This window comes from Elephantulus edwardii, unplaced genomic scaffold (genome assembly GCF_000299155.1).
Source record: "Elephantulus edwardii isolate Elephantulus edwardi_28Jun2011 unplaced genomic scaffold, EleEdw1.0 scaffold00075, whole genome shotgun sequence".
In the NCBI taxonomy this organism is placed as follows: Eukaryota; Metazoa; Chordata; class Mammalia; order Macroscelidea; family Macroscelididae; genus Elephantulus; species Elephantulus edwardii.
In genome coordinates this window covers 960,185-979,756 of record NW_006399825.1, presented here as the reverse complement: position 1 = coordinate 979,756, position 19,572 = coordinate 960,185, and the positions used below count along the sequence as shown (strand labels likewise).

Here is a 19,572-nt window from a genome sequence, read left to right as displayed (position 1 = left end):
CGGTTTTTTTCTGCAGATGTAATCAGTCTGATTCCTATGGTACCATCAGGTGAAATCCATGTGTATAACCTGGGATTAAGCTAGTATGTGAAAACTGGCAGTGACCTTGCCCTCAAGGAACTTTCAGCTAAAACAAGGAAGACAGACTTTCATTGAATAATCACACATCAAAGTTGAATTAGAACTAAAACACATAAAGAGAGGTTCTTTGAGTATAGGTAAACTGATTAAAATGCAGTGCAGCTTTCTTCAGAGATTACAGTTTCTAGAATTCCTTTGTTTTTGGTTTTGCACTCCAATGTATGTAGTAAAGGAATGCCTTAATAGATAATAATGTGAAGATCAGTTTGTATGTTATTGCAGCAGTCCAAAAAAAAGTCCTAGACTGAAAAAAAAAGAAGAGTCAAATCAGTAGCAAGATAGAAAAGAATTCTGTGACATGATACTATGATTTAAATTGCAAAACAAAATAAAAACACTAGTGAAGGCTTGTAAAACCATTGTTACTGAGTGTGTGTTGTTTTGTTTCTTTGCATCATGAATCTTTTCATTTAAATAGAAAGTTAAGTTGTATAAAAAAACAAGTCTCATTGTATTTTAAAATGAGTCATGCTTATAAAGTGTATTTTATAAAAATAAAGAAAACGGATAAAACTAAAATGTCTTAAAATGAAGGTGACATGTCAATCATGTAATTATAATTTTCATTTTACAGAGATCTTAAGAGATAAAGCAAACTTTAATTTTCAAAAATTTCTACCAGTAGTTTTAAGTATAATTGGCCTTCTTGTGTGTGTGTGGGGGAATGAAATTAAACTTGTTTGTCAATGAGCAGCTACATTCATTCAAAAAGACTTTGCAACAATTTGAGTTCTTTATAAAGGTAGAATACTGCCATCTGTTGTTCACTAAGTTGGTTTTAGGCCCTAAGCAAACAGAAACTTGTACTCAAGTTTGATTCCAATTCTTAAAATTGAACCAAAAATTCACTCAAAGTGAATAGATTTCCTGAGTCATAGTTGAAATTCTTAATGCTTCTAGTAATGTTTGCAAACTCGTGCTGACATAAGAGAATCTGGTTAAGTTCTCTTTATTAATTGCTTGCACTATCTGAACTAATTGCCATTTTTATTCATATAGCAACATTATACTTCGCCAAGACTTCCAAAATTCACTTACTTCTGAGAGGAGTCACACGAGCCACTCATTATTTGAAAATCTCAAGTCTATATATATATTCAGTCTTTTCTAACTAGAAGGCAGAGTGAGGACCAGCCTGGAAGTCAAAGACAACTAAAATTGTTTTCCAGATACAGCTGCTTGCTAGTATAAACTACTTAATAAGTATGTTTCAGTTTTCAAATAATCAAATTATATTCTGTGATAATCATTGTTTTGGGAGTTTTAGGGGTTTTTTTGTTTGGGTTTCGTGTGTGTGTGTGTGTGTGTGTGTGTTTAGGATGTTGGTGAATTTGCTTGTGTCTGAAATTGCTTAGAAAATATAAGAAGAGGGATTGTATTAAAACATTTTAGCTTATTTAAAATGTGAGGGCAATGCAATACAACCCATTGGGGGCTTAGAATGCTCTCTGAATAGCAAAAGAGAATGAAGTTATGAATTCCAGTGAATGATCATATTTGCTGTATCTCATATCTTCAATGGAGACTGCTGACAGAGATCTTATTGGAGAGTAGTTTGATGAAGGACCCTGTATATTTTCCTCCTACTGTACAAATATACATTATCTTAGGGAGAAAATCCAAAAGTAAACTCATATTCTTTGCCAGAAAATTAAAATAAGCAAACATCTGCTTCTTTAGATGGCACTTGGCCAAGGTTCGGCCTACAATGACTTACTGCAAAATTTTCACATGATTTCATTTTTTAAAAATTTCCCCAACCAACTTCAAGTCTAAAATTATAAATGAGTCCTATGAAAGTATAAACACATATGCAGTTTTGCTGGCTCTGAGGTCAGAAGCAGTCATAAAGAAAAGACCATTTTATCAAATCTAGTTCATCTTCTAAATCATTTTAGCAAATGAAAGACTAAGATACTGCTTCTTTGTCTCTCAGAAAGCTTCCCAGGCAAAAATTTGGAGGGAGCTGGCCAGCAAACTTCATTATAGAGGTGTAGGAGACTACAGTTTCCTAAACCCCACTGGGCATCTATTTTCCCAGTACTGAGGACCAAAACTGAGTAAGAAAAGTTCCAATGACTCTTTCCTTAATGTGTCATCCTTTACACTGTTTATTCCTCTCTCATCCCAACTCCCTTTTCACACTGAGAATGTTCTTCCCAAGCTTATGTTTGCCTCCCAGGGCGCCTCCCCGAATAACTAAATAGAAAGAAAAAAGTTTGTGTAACAATGGAACTAAGAGGCCTGCTTTCAGAATTCCTTTTACACACTGAGTTATAAATCATACCAGTGCAATCAAGCGTGTTAACTGAAACCAGGATTTCTGTACAATTACGTTTTTAGGGGTCTAAAATTAATCTTAGAACTATTACAAGTATATGCAAGTGGGAAGTACAATCATTGTGACTATAGTTCAGTCAGAATAAAACACGGAGGTTTTCAGTTTTGTTGTTTAGGTTGTTAGGAAGGAAGTCATATCTCCATGCTGTGCTTGTTTGCAAAGAAAGTACTGGCCATCTACAGGTGGAGAACAAATGGTGCATGCACAACAAACCTCCCTTTGCATGTTGTTGTTGTGTACTGTAGAGTCAGAACCCACCCATCTCTGACCCTCTGGCGGGTTTTCAGAGGCAATGAATCACACAGGATGAGATTGCCCATCCTTCTCCTGAGGAGCAGCTGGTGGCCTCAAACCTCATACCTTCAAAAAAGATAATGTCCTTTTGCATACACAATCTTTTTCCATGGAATAATAATGATGATATTATCAGTGTTGTTATTGTTGTTGTTACGAGCTATCGAGATGAGTACAACTCCTAGCAACTCTCTAAACAGCAGCTCTGAATTCTTTCTTACCCTGTGTCGTGCTCACCATCAACGATACACTTGAGCCCATTGCTGCCATTACTCTGTCAAGCCATGGGTTTTTTCCTCTTTCCAAGCATGATATTCCTTTCAAAGAAATAGCCTCTCCTAGCAACGTGATGAAGCTTTGTCATCTTTGCCATCAAGCAGCATTTCGGCTGCATATCTGATGTGTTCATTTGTTTTTGGGGGTGCGTTTTGTGATTTGTTTAAGGTTTTGTTTGGGGAATTTGATTTGTTGTTATTGCTGGCAGTTAATAGGATAGTGCACACTCTTCTACAACACCACAGCTCAAAGGCATCAATTCTTCTAGCATCCTTATTCATTGTCCAGCTCTCAGATGCATAACAAGTGATAGAAATGACCATGGTCTGAATAAGGTACACCTTAATCTTCAAACTGACATCATTGCTCCTCAGTAATTTGGAGAAGTTCCAAAGGTATTGATTGTGGATTCAAGTAAGCTCAAGTAGTTCACAATTTCAATCTTTTCTCCATCTATCATGATGATTCTTATTTGTCCAGTGGTAAGGATTTTTCTCTTCTTCACATGAAATGCAATCTTTATTGACAGCTTTGCTCTTCTATACTAAGTCCTTCAGGTCCTTCTCACTTTCAGTAAGCAAAGTTGTCATCAGCATAATGTAGTTTGTTGATGAGTCTTCCTCCAATCCTAATGTCACATTCTTCTTCAGAGAGTCGAGCTTCTTAAATGATTTACTCAGTATACAGATTGAAAGGTAGGCAGTAGTGTCCCATGAATGCATATTGTGGGTCAAGCACTCTACTTAGGTTTCTTATGTGTATCATTTCATTTAATCATCGGTAGTCATATATAGCCATTGCAATTTTTACTATTGTTGTTGACCGTTGAGTTGAAACTGACCCACGGCTGACTCTCCAGTGGGTTTTCAGAGACAGTAATTCCCACGAGAAGAGATTGCCCATCTTCCTCCTGTGAAGTGAGAGATTTGAACTACACACCTTTGTGTTAGCAGCACATGCCTAAGCCACCTTATTATCCCAAGCTCCTTCATTACTATTATTATTAGCTCTTTTTTTTAGAGAAGAGAAAACAGGAGTTAAACAGTAATTAAATTTCCCAAGATTTTGAAAATAATTAGCAGCACATCTGATATTTGAACACTGGAGGTTTTACTCTCAGTTTAGTAGTGATTCTAAACATCTCATAAAATAAATACTTGAAATTGGTTAATGAATAAAAGTACTCTCTACAACTTCACATTGAAACTTCTTAAAAATGCAGCCTTGCAAATTCTGTACCTGGTGGAAATGTGTACTGCTCTTTTTATATACCCAGAATACTAATTCATAAGTCAAGCTTTTCTTTCCTATCACTGACCTATCATACCATGTTTTATCTCAAGTAGAAGGAAACATTAAGTTTAAACAACTATAGAGTTCTCATAACATCTATCATTAGAACCCAAAGTTGAACTAGTATTTTGAAAATGTTTTATAACAGAGAATCATAAAAATAACAGTTGTTTTTTTAGCATCTGAATTATCCATAACTCAGATAATACATTTTAAATTAATACATTAAAATATGCATATTTTTGAATGTATTTTTTAAAATTGTATTTTATTAATTTTAATAAACATTTACCGAGATTCTGGATTTCCATTCATTCATTGTTGCATTTTTATCCCTGCCCATCTCTCCCCCCACCCCCCAGTTCACTCTTCTCTTTGAAAAGTAAAAGTGAAATTCCTTCATTGGTATACAATCCCCCGCCCGCTCACCCCGAGTACACTCCACTATGCAACCTTCATTCTGGACTCTTGTCATAATCATAATACCCAATTATATATCACTTTTAAACTGTTCTCTCCCTCTTCTGTTTCAGTGCAGTATACATAATTTTGTGACATTGCATTAATATTTTTCTTTGAGTGTATATCTGCTTCTTTGATTAGAGTTTCTTGTTTTTACATACAACATACTTAATTGCATGTGATTGCTAGTTTAATTAGAGTGGAAATGACATAGATATTGGGAAGCATTATAAAATCTCTCAGGTATAAGATTTTCTTGTTTCATTTCTTACAACTGTATGACCTTCATTTACCACCACCACCACCCTTGCAATTAACTAAATAGAAATTGATTTTAGGACCTCACCTCTATAAAATGTATTTAAAGCAGTCCACTTAGCTTTTAAGGAAATCTTTCTAATTTTTTGTATTTGCATAAACAAGCCTATTGTAATAGTAATATATGCAGTTTACAATGGCGAGTACAAATGGCCTGAAAAATTTGACAACTAATCACAGCTGATACTTGACAAATGTACGACTTAGCTGGAAGAAGGAGTATGTGGGAGTTCCAGACAATGGTCTGTCGTACATGATTGCTCATCGTGAAGGTGTTTTTCCACATGGAGAACAAAGACTGAAAAGAATGAGGACTTAGCATCATTAACTCGATAGTCAGTTATTGCTGTCAAGTGCCATCAAGTCAACTACAACATACAGTGACCATGTACAACAGAATGAAACACTACCCAATCCTGTGTCAGCCTCACAATCACTGCTATCCTTGAATTCCTTAGCAAACGAAGATAAAAGAACTTTGTAAAATCTACTAAGTAATTTTAAAATCTTTTTAAAACTATTAACACCTCAGGATACCAAGAAATAGGCTAACAATCATTCCATTTTTTTTTCTTCATTAAGGCATGTACATAAATTTATGTTAGACTGAGAAGTAATAGAAATCCTAAAGAGAACCATATCTCTTCTTTTACAGGAAAGCATGAGTGCCCCCAAAGAATGAGGTATTATTTGTAGGAGACCGTCTGGTGGGGCAGACAGAAAGTGGTCTAATGGCCTAATTTAAGCCTTAATCTTTCCACTAAATTATCTAGATATTCATCTCAATGGTGACAATGAAATTGCGTTTTGCAGGTTATCCTGTAGAATAATAAAGAGAAGCAAATGACATATCAAATGATTCACTGGGAATAATTGCATTTTCTGCTTTTGGGTAGAGATACTTTGAACTAATTTCATTAAGTTATCAATCTAACCTTCCCTTTAAAATGTATAGCAAGAAGAGCTGTGAGTTGAATGGACTAGTCCTTCTCAAATCTAATTTACATTATCTTCCTCACACATCAGATAATCTCTTTAAATAGCAGTTTTCCCTATTCCTTTCTCTTTTCTTGTCTCTCTAGTTAGGTCTAAACTGATTAAAAGACTTTGTGTTTTCTAAATCTCCCATGCTGAATAATATGGGCACATAATCTCAAATTATCAGGTGTGATATTTTATATTCTCTTAGTAATTTAATCACAAAAACTGGATTGCTAGAACTTTTATTGTTCATGTCGTATGATAACTTGGAAACTAGATGTGTCTCAAGAGGTGGAAGTCATTCCCATTCTTCATCCTCATTCCTATTCTCTGAGAACTTTCTCACTTCTCCCCTGCCTCCTTGCTGGCTTTAAGTTAAGAATGTGTGTGTGTGTGTGTGTGTGTGTGTGTGTGTGTGTGTGTGAAGTGAGGAAGCTTTGGTGGCCAAGTGGATAGGGAGCCATGTTTCTAACCCAAAGGCTTGTGGGTCTGTCTAATCCACCAGCTGATCCACAAAAGAGAGAGATGGACAGTCTTTTCTCATGTGATTCACAGACTTTGAAAACCTGCGGGAGGGTCAGATACAGACTCTAACTCTATGGCAGTGAGGGAGATGGAGAAGAGAGAGAGAGAGAGAGAGAGAGAGAGAGAGAAGTGACCTGAAAGCAATCTATGCTTTACATGTCCTATTAGCAAGGCTATTGATATTTGTGAAAGTCTGCAGCAACCATTAGGGAGGCTTTGAGTGGCATAAATAGAAAAGAGCTCAGCTACCAACCAGAAGGTTGATAGTTCAAACCCATTGACATCCAAACCCATAAACACCTTGGTTGAAAGACTTGACAGTCTACCCCAAAGAGTCACAGTCATTGAAAACTCTATGGAATCCATTGTTATTTTGAAACATAAGGGATCAACATGAGTCAAAATCAACTAGAAAATAGCTGGTTTGGTTTTAAAGCAGCATCAGGAAAATATCTGGTAATGACAGAGTATCATGGATGGTGACAAAGAAAGAAAAGGATGTTTTAAAACTGAATACATTAAGGTGGCCTGAATTTACCAAGAGACTTAGTTATTTTTGGTTTGAGATATAAAACTGCACTTTCCTCCACTGTTTATTAGACTTGAAATTCCAAATTTTCTGTTTAATGATGGTAATCCAAATTTGGTGGTCATTTAAATAGTGTCTGGAGAATTATACTTGCATTTTCTTCACTGTTAAGTATAAATATTTCTATTACAAGGAGGGCCTGTATTGTAGAATGTTTTGTAATGCTTGGTAACATTTTTGAAGGAAAAGATTTGTTTGATCATCACCATAAAAAGACTCAACTGTGGTTTATATGCTTTATAAATCTCATTACTGTACTTGAAGATGGTTTCATGATGGTTCTTTAAGAATTTCCTTTAAAGTGGTTTTTGTATAAACTCAACCTTTAGTATATAACTGTGTAACACTTCACCAGTTTCAAGAAGTATTTCTTTGTATATTATTTTGAATACCAAGAAATTGAATGATAATATTTTTAAAACTGAGAAATGCACATACCCTTCATGGGAGTCATTCAATTGTTTCATCTTTTTTATTATATAATGAGAATACTTTGTCATCAACCATAGACCCTCTCCCCTGAAATTCCTTAGCAATGCTTGGAAATTTGCTTGTCTTTATAGCTTGTCTGCTGTTTGTTGAAATAGCAGTCAGCCTGTATATCACTCTTTCAGTATTTCACGTGTGGTTACTCTTGACAGATTCATGGCACACAAATCTGATTGTTGGTTTTAGATTTCATGCCTCATTGAGCCTTTAGTCATTTGATCTTAAAAGTTGTGATAAGCTTTTGGAGGTTATACAATTTCATTCTTAAATCAGTAAACCAATACAAAAAGTCCCAACTTAATAATAACAGAGAAAGTTTTGCATAAAGTGTTAGCTTTGATTCCCTACCCAATTCCAAAATGGGTAATTTGCTTCTTTCTGACTTGAGTATTGATTTTATTTTCTTTTGACGATCTTGCTTTGAAGAAGCTGTATCATATGCAATATTAAGGTACATTCTGGGCCTATTTTCAAAATTCATGTGGAAAACAAACATTGATTCATAAGGATGGTGTTTTAAAATCTATCTTGAAGTTTCAATTTTAAAAGATTACATAAACAGAAAAAGCAAATATTGAACCCTTTGTTTTTAAAAATGAATGTAAATGTATTATAATGACTTGTAACATTAGGTTTGGCCTCTCAACAATATATAATCCTAATTTTAATTCTATCAAAGTTATTGTTGTTATCTGCCATCAAGTTACCTGTGACTCATGATGACCCTATCTACAACATCCCTTAACCCTGCTCTATACCTTGCCAATCTTAATGACACACCTGTCCCCATTACCCCAGTCACTGAATCAATCCATCTCATCAAGGTCTTCTTCTCTTGTACTCCGTTTCCTTACAACATGTCCAAAGTATGTCAGACGAAGCTTCAGAATCCTTGCCTTCAAGGATCAGCCTGGTATCTTCCTCTGTAGTATGAACATGTTTGTTCTTCTAGCAGTGCATGTTATTATATTCAATACTCTTCTCCAGCACCACAGCTCAAAGGCATCAGTTGTGTCAACAGGCATTTTCTATTTTAGCCTCATATTTATATAGTCTATATACTGAGAATATAATGGAAAAACATCTTTAATTATTAAATATTAATGTATAAAATGTTCATTTCCTCTTAGCTTTAAAATTATATATACTGAACAAAGTTTGACCCACCAGTGAATTTCCACAGCTGTAAATGACACCGGAGGAGGTTGCCCATTTTTCCTGTTGAAGCATCTGGTGGTTTCAAACTGCTTGCCTTTGGGTTGCTAGCATTCCTTACCATGAGGACAGCAAAGCTCCAGTAGAAATAATTACTTTATAACTTTGTAACATATAAGACAAGGATGCAAATGGTACAACAGCACTCTGACAGCAGCAACCAAAAAAAGAAAAAGAAAAAAATGGGACCACTAAATGCATACCAATAGAAAATGGAGAAAGTGGCATTTTATGGTTGGCTGGAAGGTTTCAGGGTTGCCATATCACTGCATTATATAACACATTATGTGTTTCTTTAAAAGATGTGAGTAGATAAAAATGATGGTTTGGGAAAATGATTATTGCCATTACTGTCATCATAACTGTCAGTACAATATAACATTAAACACTTTACATATGTTATCTGTTTCATTCTTATTATTACCTCAATTTTGAAGCTGGTATTATCGCTATATCTATTCTGCAAATGAAGAGGGCCTAGTGACTTGACAAGCATGCAGCTAGAAAGTGGTAAAATAGAAATTCAGAATTGGATCAAAATTGCAGAATTCTCAAAGTTTTTTTTCTTTTATATTTTTCTGGCTGACTTTCTTCTCTTCTGCCCCAGCATGGTGGGCAATATATTTGTTCTGTTGCTCATATTTTCATTTGTTAATTGACTGTAGGGCAATGACATCAGACAGGCAGTTTGGCAGAAAGTGTGCTGCATTCAGAACTAAAATTTCTGTCCTTGCCACTCACAAGAAGATCAGCAACTAGTAAATTTAAATGTGATTTGAATTGATTTTTAAAAAAATATTTGCCGCTATTTACCAAAATAATTAAGTTTAGGTATTACAGTACAATATTACTAAAGTTGAAGCTATGTACTATAATAATGACACTCTCAGCACGAAAAGTCTAAAAAACAGAAAATCTGTACTCTTCATAAGATTGGGTCAATAGGAAGTTTTTCCCAGTTCTCTGGAATTTTTTGCCATCTTAAAATTTGTTACCAGTGAGTTGATTCTAACCCATGGTGATCCCATGTTTGCAGAGTTGAACTGCTCCATAGCATTTTCAAGGCTGTGACCTTTGGACAGGAGATTTCTTGGCCTTCTTGTAAAGTGTAAACCACCAATGTTTAGGCTAGCAGTTTATTGTCTAACCATATGTATTACCTAGTATTTCTTTTTAATATCTTCAATATTTATGCTACACCCAATGGATGAAAATACGGGGGAATAAAAGCAGACCACAGATGTATAAAAGATGAAAACTTTTGCCTAGAAACTTCCAAGATTTTGAAACAGAGAGTTGTTTTGAATTTAACTTCTTTCAGAAATGCTATGAGTCACCTCGATTTTTTAGTGCAAAAGTCCAATTTGACTTGTTCCCTAACCTGCCTTTCCTTTGTTTGGTATCTCAGTCTTCAGGAACCAGTATTACTGTGGATATTGCTGTGATGGGCGAGGCCCACGGCCTTATTACGGACCTTCTGGCAGACCCTTCCCTGCCCCCAAACGTGTGCACATCCTTGAGGGCAGTGAGCAATCTGCTGAGCACACAGCTCACCTTCCAGGCCTTTCACAAGCCCAGAGTTAACCCCATCATTTCCTTCAGTGAAAACTATACCTGCTCTGACTCTGAAGAAAGCGCTGAAAAAGACAAGCTGACTATTCCCAAGGTAGGTGTTGATAATGCTCTGTAAACAGTTGACCTTTTTTTTTCTTTTTAATTGATTGTCTTCTAGCTCTTTCTTCCTGTCATCTCAGAGTTGTTTAACTAGCTATGTAAGTTACTCAGTAGGCTGAGCATGGTGACAAAAGTAAAATTATCTAAGTCACAAGGACACAAGGATTATGTCCTTTTACTTGATCACCTTCTATAAACAGAAAAATCAAAATCAAATCCACGACCATCAGATCAATTCTGACTCAAGCATTTTATCTGGTTTCTGAAGGAATAAATCTTTATGGAGGTACACTGCCCATCTCTCTCTCACAGAGTACCAGGTAGATTTGACATGCCAGTCAATAGATTAGAATTCATTACATACTATACCTCCAAGTCCTCACTGTCTGTATTATCCAAACTTTCAAAATTACTATTGATTGCCATCCAAATGCCAAGCCTTGTCCCAGGTGCTAGATACAGTAAGGCATTGTAGTGAAAAACAGGCCGAAAACAAACAAAGCACAATCTTATTTTCATTCTGGGATGGCTTATCTTGCTTCTGCTTTCTGTAACGCATGGTTCCTTTGCTCTTTGATTTCTTTCTATGATATTTTTTAATCAAAGTTTCCAAACTAACCCAGTACTTAGTCATTATAGATTTCGCTAAATTTTTTAATATTTGAAGTGAAAGATGACCATATGTGCGGGATGTAAATGTTTTCCAGAAGTAAATTGTAGGGTCAGTTTTTCTAGTGACAAATCTGAGGATGCACAACCATACCTCTTTCAGACCTCATTTATTAAAACAAGTCATATATAAAACTTTTCAAAATATGAATGTAAGTTTCTGATACATCCAGTCGACAAGCCATTATCTCCTTAAACTGGTGTTATGGCTATTTTGAGACTCTTGGAATATGAGTTAGTACTGTAAAGTAGGTGTTTACATAGTTCCCTTCTAGCATCATATTCTCTGGAAATGTTATACTTAAATAGCTTATGATAGTAAATAATGAAGAAAGTGATCAAGAGATTTTTTTATTAGGTCAAGATGTAAGATCCATATCTAATTCAGGACAGAAATACTGGTATCTTCCAATTTTTGACCACTTCCTCCTACTGAGATACATTCTGACATGCGTACTATGACAATATCCAATTTGATCTTTAATCTCAATATGGCATATACACCACCTCTCAAATATTTTGTAATTTTCTGAAGAAGAGAATGTGTTCCTGGAGATAAAGGCTGTATTCAAGCCTCGAGTTGCAATACTTAAGAATGCTGTGGGCAGAATGTTGAATATCCCTGAAGCATCAAAAGAGGATAGAGTCACTACACTCAAAAGAACTGGCTGACACAGGAAAGAATTTCATGAAACAACATATGACCAAGGGGTAATGGTGATAAAGGAGGAAGTTCAAGCTGTTCTGAAGGAATTGGCAAAAAAAAAGGCCCCAAGAATTGATGACACACCAATTCGCATATTTCAATAAACAGGTGCTGCCTTGGACATGCTCATCAAGTTGTGGCAAAAAATCTGGAGGGCAACTGACTGGCCAACTGACTGGAAGAAATCCATATTTACTCAGATTTAAAAAAAAAAAGGTGATCGATAAATATGGAAATTATTTAACATTATCATTAATATCCCATGCAAGCAAGATCCTGCTGAAAATTATCAAAAAAACCTTCTGTGACAGTATATCAACAGAGAACTGCCAAATGTACAAGCTTCGTTTAGAAGAGGCCGTAGCACTAGGCACATTATACCCAATGTTAGCTGGATCTTACCTGAAAGCAGAGAGTACCAGAGGAATGTCTATATTTCATGGACTATACAAGAGATTTGTCTATGTGGATCACCACAAATTTTGGCTGTGAGAAGAATGAGAATCCCAGAATACTTATCTATGCTCATACAAAACTTATGCTTGGAACAGGAAGCCATCATCAGAACAGAGCAAGGAAACCCTGTATGGTCCAAAATCAGGGAAAGTATACATCATAGATGCATCCTATCTCCATACATTTTTAGTCTGTATGTGGAACAGATCATTCAGGAGGTTAGACTTTATAGAAGGAATGTGGCATTAAGATTAGAGGAAGACTCATCAAAAACTTGCATTACACATTTGACACAACCTTGCTTGCTGAAACTGAGGAGGAGCTGAGGCGTTTGCTGCAAAATCGCAAGGACTGCAGTCTCCAACATGGATTAAAGCTCAGCATTAAGAACACAGAGATTCTCACAACTGAGCCAATTGGCAGCATCATGATAGATGGAGAAGAGATTGAAATTGTTAGCAATTTCAGCTTGTTTGGTTCCACAGTCAACACTCTTGAGCAACAACAGTCAAGAAATCAAAAGACAAATTGCACTGGGAAAATCTGTTGTCAGAAACGTTTCCAGAGTGCTGAAGAGGAAATCATGTTAGTCTAGAGACTGACATGCACCTGATCCAAGTCATAGCCTTCACAATTACTTGCTGTACATTGGAGAGCTGGGTAATGACTAAGGATGACAGAAAAGAATTGATGCCTTTGCGTTGTGGTGCTGGAAAAGCATATTGACCATACCTTGGACTGCCAAGAGAACAGATTTGACCTGGAGAGAGTGAAACCAAGCTGCTCTTGGAGGCAAGAATTTTGAATCTCTGTCTCACATATTTTGGGCATGTTGCCAGAGGTGACAGTCCTTTGAGAAGGCCATCATGCTTCAAAGTGTAGAGGGACAGTGCAAGAGAGGAAGACCTGGAAGAGATGGATTGACTCAATGACTGGGGTAATGGGAGTAGGTATGTCAGAGATAATGAAATTGGCTCGAGATAGGACATCCAGAATCTAGTCTTGGTGCTGCTGTTGACACCAAAGACCCTGTTTAGCAAATGGTAGGAGAAAAAAAAATTAATAAAAAGGAGAAGAGATAACTAATTCACTCTTATATTAAGCAGATATAAGATTTAGTATTGGTTGTGCTACTATATCCTTTGATGTCTGAATCAGATTTATCCAAAGTAAAGGGGAGTATTTTATAAAAACACTCTAGTTTTGCATTAGTTTTTGTTTTGTTGTTAGGTGCCATTGAATCAATTTCTACTCATAGAAATCGTGTTGTAATGTGCTGTCCATCAGAAGTGGGCTATAGTTGGTCTCTCCAGCAGGTTTTTAGAGTCAGTAAATCACATGGGAGCAAATGGTTCATCTTTCTCCCTTGAAGCAAGTGGTGAATTAGAATTATGTGCTTTTGTGTTGGCAATACAACTTTTACCACTAAGCTCTCAGGGCACTATAACAACCTTAGATGCAACAGAACAAAGCACTGCCCATTCCTATGCTATTCTCACAATGAATGCCATGTATTGACTCCATTGTTGCAGCCACAGTGATAATCAGTGTTGTTGAGAGTCATCTCATTTGCTCACCCTGCCTTTACCAAGCATGTTCTCCAGCAACATATCCTTCTCAATAACAAGTCCAAAGCATGTTAGATGAAGTCTTGCCATCTTCATTTACCAAGATCATTCTGATTGCACTTGTCTCAAAATGAATTTGTCATATTCTTTTTTTCAGTCAATAATAAATTCACTGTTCTTGCCAACACAACAGGTCAAGAGAATTAATTCTCTTTTGGTCATCCTTCTTCACTGTTCGACTTTCACATGCATAAGAGGCAATTAAAACTGGCTTGGATCAAAATCACCTTAGTCCTCACTCACCTCCTTGCTCTCTAGAACTTTAAAGAGGCCTTTTGCAGCATGTTTTCCAGTTCTAATAATCCTTTGATTTCTTGACTACTTGCTCCATGGGCCTTGATGTGCATCTAAGTAAAATACAATCCTTGAAAACTTCACTCTTTTCCCCATAATACTGTTTATTGATCCAATTGTGAGAATTTTGCTTTCTTCTGTACTGAAAATACGTCATATTAAGCTGGTATAACAATAAAGCTATACTTGTTTTTATGTGCTGTTAAGGCAATTACAACTCATAGCAACTTTATGAACAATAACTCTGAACCTTGTCCTATCCTGAGCCAACCTCCCCATCTCTGGCACACTTGAGCCCTTTGCCACAGCCTCTTTTTCAATCTGTCTAAGATTTTCCTTTCTTGTGCTGCCCTTTTATCTGTCCAAGCATGATGTCCTTCTCCTAGGAATGGCCCCTCCCAATTACATGCCCAAAGTCTGTAAGACAGTAAATAAATTTCACCATCCTTGCTTCCAAGGAGCACGCTGGTTTCACTTCTCCAGCGCAAATATGTTTGTTCTCTTAGCAGTCCATGATATATTCAGTACTCCTCTCCAGAACCACAATTCAAAGGCATCAGTTCTTGTCATCCTTAGTCACTGCCCAGCTTTCATATGCATAGCAAGCAATTGAGAAGACCGTGGCTTGATCAGGCACACCTTAGCCTTTAGACTGGCTTTCTTGCTCTTTAGAACTCTGGAGAGTTACTTGACAGTAGATTTTCTCAGTGCAACTCATCTTTTTGATTCCTAACTGCTGATGCCAAATATATTGATTGTGGATCTTTCATCTCGATATTGTGCTTCCCATAGGTTTAGTGGTGAGGATTTTTCTGTTATTGATAATGATATTTCATCCATGTTGAAAGCTGTAGTCTTTAAGCACTTCAAATCCTCCTCATTTTAAACAAGCAAAGATGTATAATGCATTATGAGGTTGTTGATGGATTTTCCTCTCTTCCTAATAACACAATCTTCAGTAAAGTCCAGGTTCTTGAATGAACTGTTCATACTGAAAAAGTATGGAGAGAAAAAAAAAATACATCCTTGATACACTCCTTTCTTGATTTTGAACCATGAATTGTTCCCTTGCTCTGTTCAAACAAAAGCTTCTTTGTCTAGATATAGGGTTCACATGAGCATAATCAAGTGTTCTGGGATTTCCATTCTTATCAATATCAGCCTTAATTAATTGTGTTCCACAGGGTCAAATGCCTTTGAATAATTGATAAAATACAAATAGACATCCTTCTGGTAGTCTCTGCTTTCAGCCATTCTTTATTTGACATCAACAGTGATATTCATAGTGTCATGGCCTCTACCAGAGCTAAGGGAATTGAAATTCATTCTTGTAATTAATAAGTATTGAAGCTGAGACTACACCACATTTTCATTTTACCAATAGCCATCTCTTTTATTCTGAGTTTATTAAATATCTAAGTACTCAGATTTCACTTTGGCAATATTCAATCAAGATATTTAAAGAAATTAACTTTTAATTGAAAGCCGATTTCCTATCATTTTATCTAGAAGTTTGTTGTTGTTGTTGATATGTACTGTAGAGTTGACACCAACTTACAGGTGAACCTCCAGCAGGTTTTCAAAGGCAGTTAATTGCACAGGAGGAGATTGCCCATCCTTCTCCCATGTAGCTGGTGACCTCAAACCACATGTCTTGCATGCAGTGCAGCTTGTTGCCACTTGGCCACAAGAGCTCCCTAGTGGTTAGAGAAATAAAATATGATTGGTAATAAAATCTACTTCTCTTCTTCCTAGCGCCTGAGAAGGAGTTTGCCTCCAGGATTATTGAGACGTGTTTCATCTACTTGGACAACCACCACCTCAGCCACTGGCCTGCCTACATTGGAGCCTGCACCAGTTCGGAGGGACCGTAGTGCCAGCATCAAGTTACATGAAACACCTCTGTCCAGGTAAGACATTGCTCTTGTTGGCCTCTTGTGTCTTAGGGATATTACTTACCAAAACAGATTTTTAACTTGTAGATGAGGAATATGAAGATTTGCTTAGAGTTCAGATTCAAGGGTGGAAAAGTTTTTTATTACTTAAATTTATAGTGGTATAGCAATTAAGATCATAATTAGACCTAAGTTCTGTTGTTTAGTTCTAAGTGTAAGCAGATTAGCTTGAGGTCATTTCTTGCACTATGACCTGGGTTGATGAATATTGAGCCCTGAATGAAGGCAGGTTACATTTTTACCTAGATCAGACAATTGAGGTCCATATGGACTCAATAAGGTCCCTTTAATTCAAAGAAATACAACTTGACACTTAAAATTGATTTAGATTGTGAAAAACAATGTATTCAGACTTTGTAGATAAATCAGAGTAATATAAAAAAAATAATTTTTTTTTTATATAAAAAGATTAATTTAGATTCCCCAAAGCCAGAATTGCTGCCCCACCATTTTTGGGCTGAGGCAAAAGTGCAGATCAAAAAGTATATTATCATCTTAAAATCATCTCCTATTGCTTTCAGTCAATTCTGAATCTTGGTGACCCTGTAGTACAGAGTAGAACTGTCCCAGAAGGTTTTCATGGCGGTAAATCTTTATGAAACAGACTGCCACATTTCACTCCCTCTGACTATCTGATGGATTCAAACTGCCAGCCTGTCAGCTGCTGAGCGCTTAACCATTGTACCACCATGGTGCATAAGATTACCTAGACATGTTCAGACATTTGGTAATTTAATTTTCTTTAGTACAATATTTCTTAGTACAAAATTTTCTTTAGTGGCATAATCCATAGGGAGTTGTGCTAACTCAAGGATGGTGCCTTTATAGCAATTCAAATTCACTAGCTGCTCCACAGGACAAGAATGGACAGTCTCCTACCATGGTCTTTACAGCCTCTGAAAATCACTTGAGGGCCAGCTAGCTAAGAGTCAGTTCCTACTCTATGGTAAAGCGTTAGCTTAGATAATAATTACAGTGTTGGAATATTACTGGAAAGCCAGAATTACCAAAACTAAAAAAAAAAAAAACCAAACCAACAAAACCCCAAAAAGAGAACATTAAGAAGTTTGAAGGAACCCCTAATGAAAGGTGTTTGTTTAGTAGAGTGATATTGTATTTGGAGATAAAGTGGTATGTCTTGGAGAGAATGCAGCCAGAATGCTCTTGGAAGCCAAGAACAATGAAGCTTTGTCTCACATACTATTGGGCTGGTTGCTAGGAGGGGCTATTCCTTGGAGAAGGACATGATGCTGGGAAGGATGGAAGGTGGGTGAAGGAGGGGGAGACCTTCGACCAGATGGATTGACGTGGTGACTGCCACAGTGGGCTCTTGTGTGTCTGGAAGTGTCAGAATGGCACAAGATAGAACAGAATTAAGATAATTTTCATAGACTCGCTATGTGTCATACTTGATCCAGCACCTAATAACAACTGTATTTGGTATTATTCTAGTGGGGAAAAAAGGATGACATATGTAAATTCAGTAATTATGCAAATATTTCTTTGTTCCTAGGGAGCTGTAGTAACCTCATAGGTAAGGAGTTGCAAGGCCAACTCAAAGACTGGTGGCACATAACTACCAGCTGCTCTTTAGAAGAAATAAAAGCAATCTTCCCTCATGCAATTGACAGCCTCTGAAAACCAACTGGGTGGTCAGCTGTTAAGTCACTTCCAACTCAGTAGCAATGCATTTGAAGATTTTTAATTTTAAAACATATACCACAGTTCCATTAATGATCAATGAAAACATCCATATCTTTGGGTGAATAACACGGCAGCACCATCAGAAGAAATTTTCTCCTAATCTTGTCTCTATTGAGTCTGGCAGAGAAAAGATTCTCGAACTCATTGAAAGATGCTCACTACTCCTTTTAAATACAATGTATTCAAGTTTTGTAAATAAACTAATAGAAAATTCAAAAAAATTTTCATTGGCTTCTTCCAAATTAATGTTCATAGTCTAATAAATATGTAGAGTCAGTTATAAACTAGAATAATTCTTGCAATTACATTCTACCTTACCTAATGTGGGGTTCTAGGGCATCATCCATGGAGAAGTGTGCTGCTGACCTTCTCTGGCAATTCTAAGGCACTAGTGACTCCAGAAAGACGGGCAGTCTCCTGCCTTGTGATTTACAGCCTTGGAAACCTAATGAAGGATCAGCTCTAAGTTGTTTCTGACTCAACAATGTTAAGAGTTTTTATTTACCTAGACATAGTTGCAATACGTGGGATGCCACGTGGGTTGGGTATACCCAATCTCCTTAATAAATATGTCCTGAAGTTTGAAATAACACTTTTATTTATGGTTTCCTGGAAAGTACTGATACCTTTGTTAATTTGTATAGCAGTAAATACTACATATCTCTAGTAGTATAATTGTTAAATATGTGTTGCTTAAGCACATGAATTATGTTCTTAGTGTGGACTATATATCGGGCTGTCATTTTACTAGCTTATTTTACCAAATTCCCCAAAGTCCTATAATTAGTACTCTGTAGTTTTTCATTTTATAGCATGGCTCTGCCACAACTGTTTAGACCTTGTTGGGTACCGTCTTACTTTGTATTCTACTTTGTTACTTCTGGAAAAGCCTATGTCCTCTTATTCCTCATATTCAGAATAGAGACTGAGATCAAATCCTTAAGGAGAAATAGTGTTTTAAGGATTTTTATGAGCGTAATCTGCAAAGTTCTAGTCACTCTGCTTATAAAATTAATACCCACATAATTAAAAAGAGACAAGACATAGTGTGTGATCTCAAAGAATATATCTCTTATATAATATTCATAGATAAGTTTTGGCACATACATCCCAACCATAACATCCGATGTTATTAATTTTTTAAATTTTATTAATTGTAATGAACGTTAACAAAAATTTTGGATTTCCATTCATTCATTGTTGCACTTTTCTCCCTGCCCAGCCCCCCCCCCCGCCTCCGCCCCCCAGTTTGCCCCTAATTTATTTTTATCATGTTTCTTTCACTAAATTTTTGTTACTTTGGTATATTAGTAGATAAATTAGCTGAGAAAAATCAAGAAATATGTAAATGTTGTATATGATAAATATCACATTTCAAAATATTATAAGAGGGAAAGATAGACGTCTTATGGAGAAATAGGACAGATTTTTGTCTTCATCTTCTGCTGCATGCCTTCCATATTAAAAGTTAAATTGTAAGAATAGGAGAAAAATATGGCCTCTAATTTCTCCATTGTCATCTGCACATATGTCATAAATAGGAGTCCCTTTTTTTGTTTCCA

The 19,572-nt window shown here is 36.3% G+C and overlaps 1 protein-coding gene across 1 annotated transcript in view; it reads left to right on the top strand.

Annotated features, from left to right (window-relative positions):
- Nucleotides 1–19,572, top strand: part of PDE3A (phosphodiesterase 3A, cGMP-inhibited) — a 458,178-nt gene that overhangs the window by 322,745 nt on the left and 115,861 nt on the right. Inside the window, exons 3-4 of the mRNA XM_006889065.1 lie at nt 10,333–10,590; nt 16,107–16,261. Of these exons, the coding sequence (XP_006889127.1) occupies nt 10,333–10,590; nt 16,107–16,261 (413 nt within the window). The remainder of the gene's footprint in view (nt 1–10,332; nt 10,591–16,106; nt 16,262–19,572) is intronic.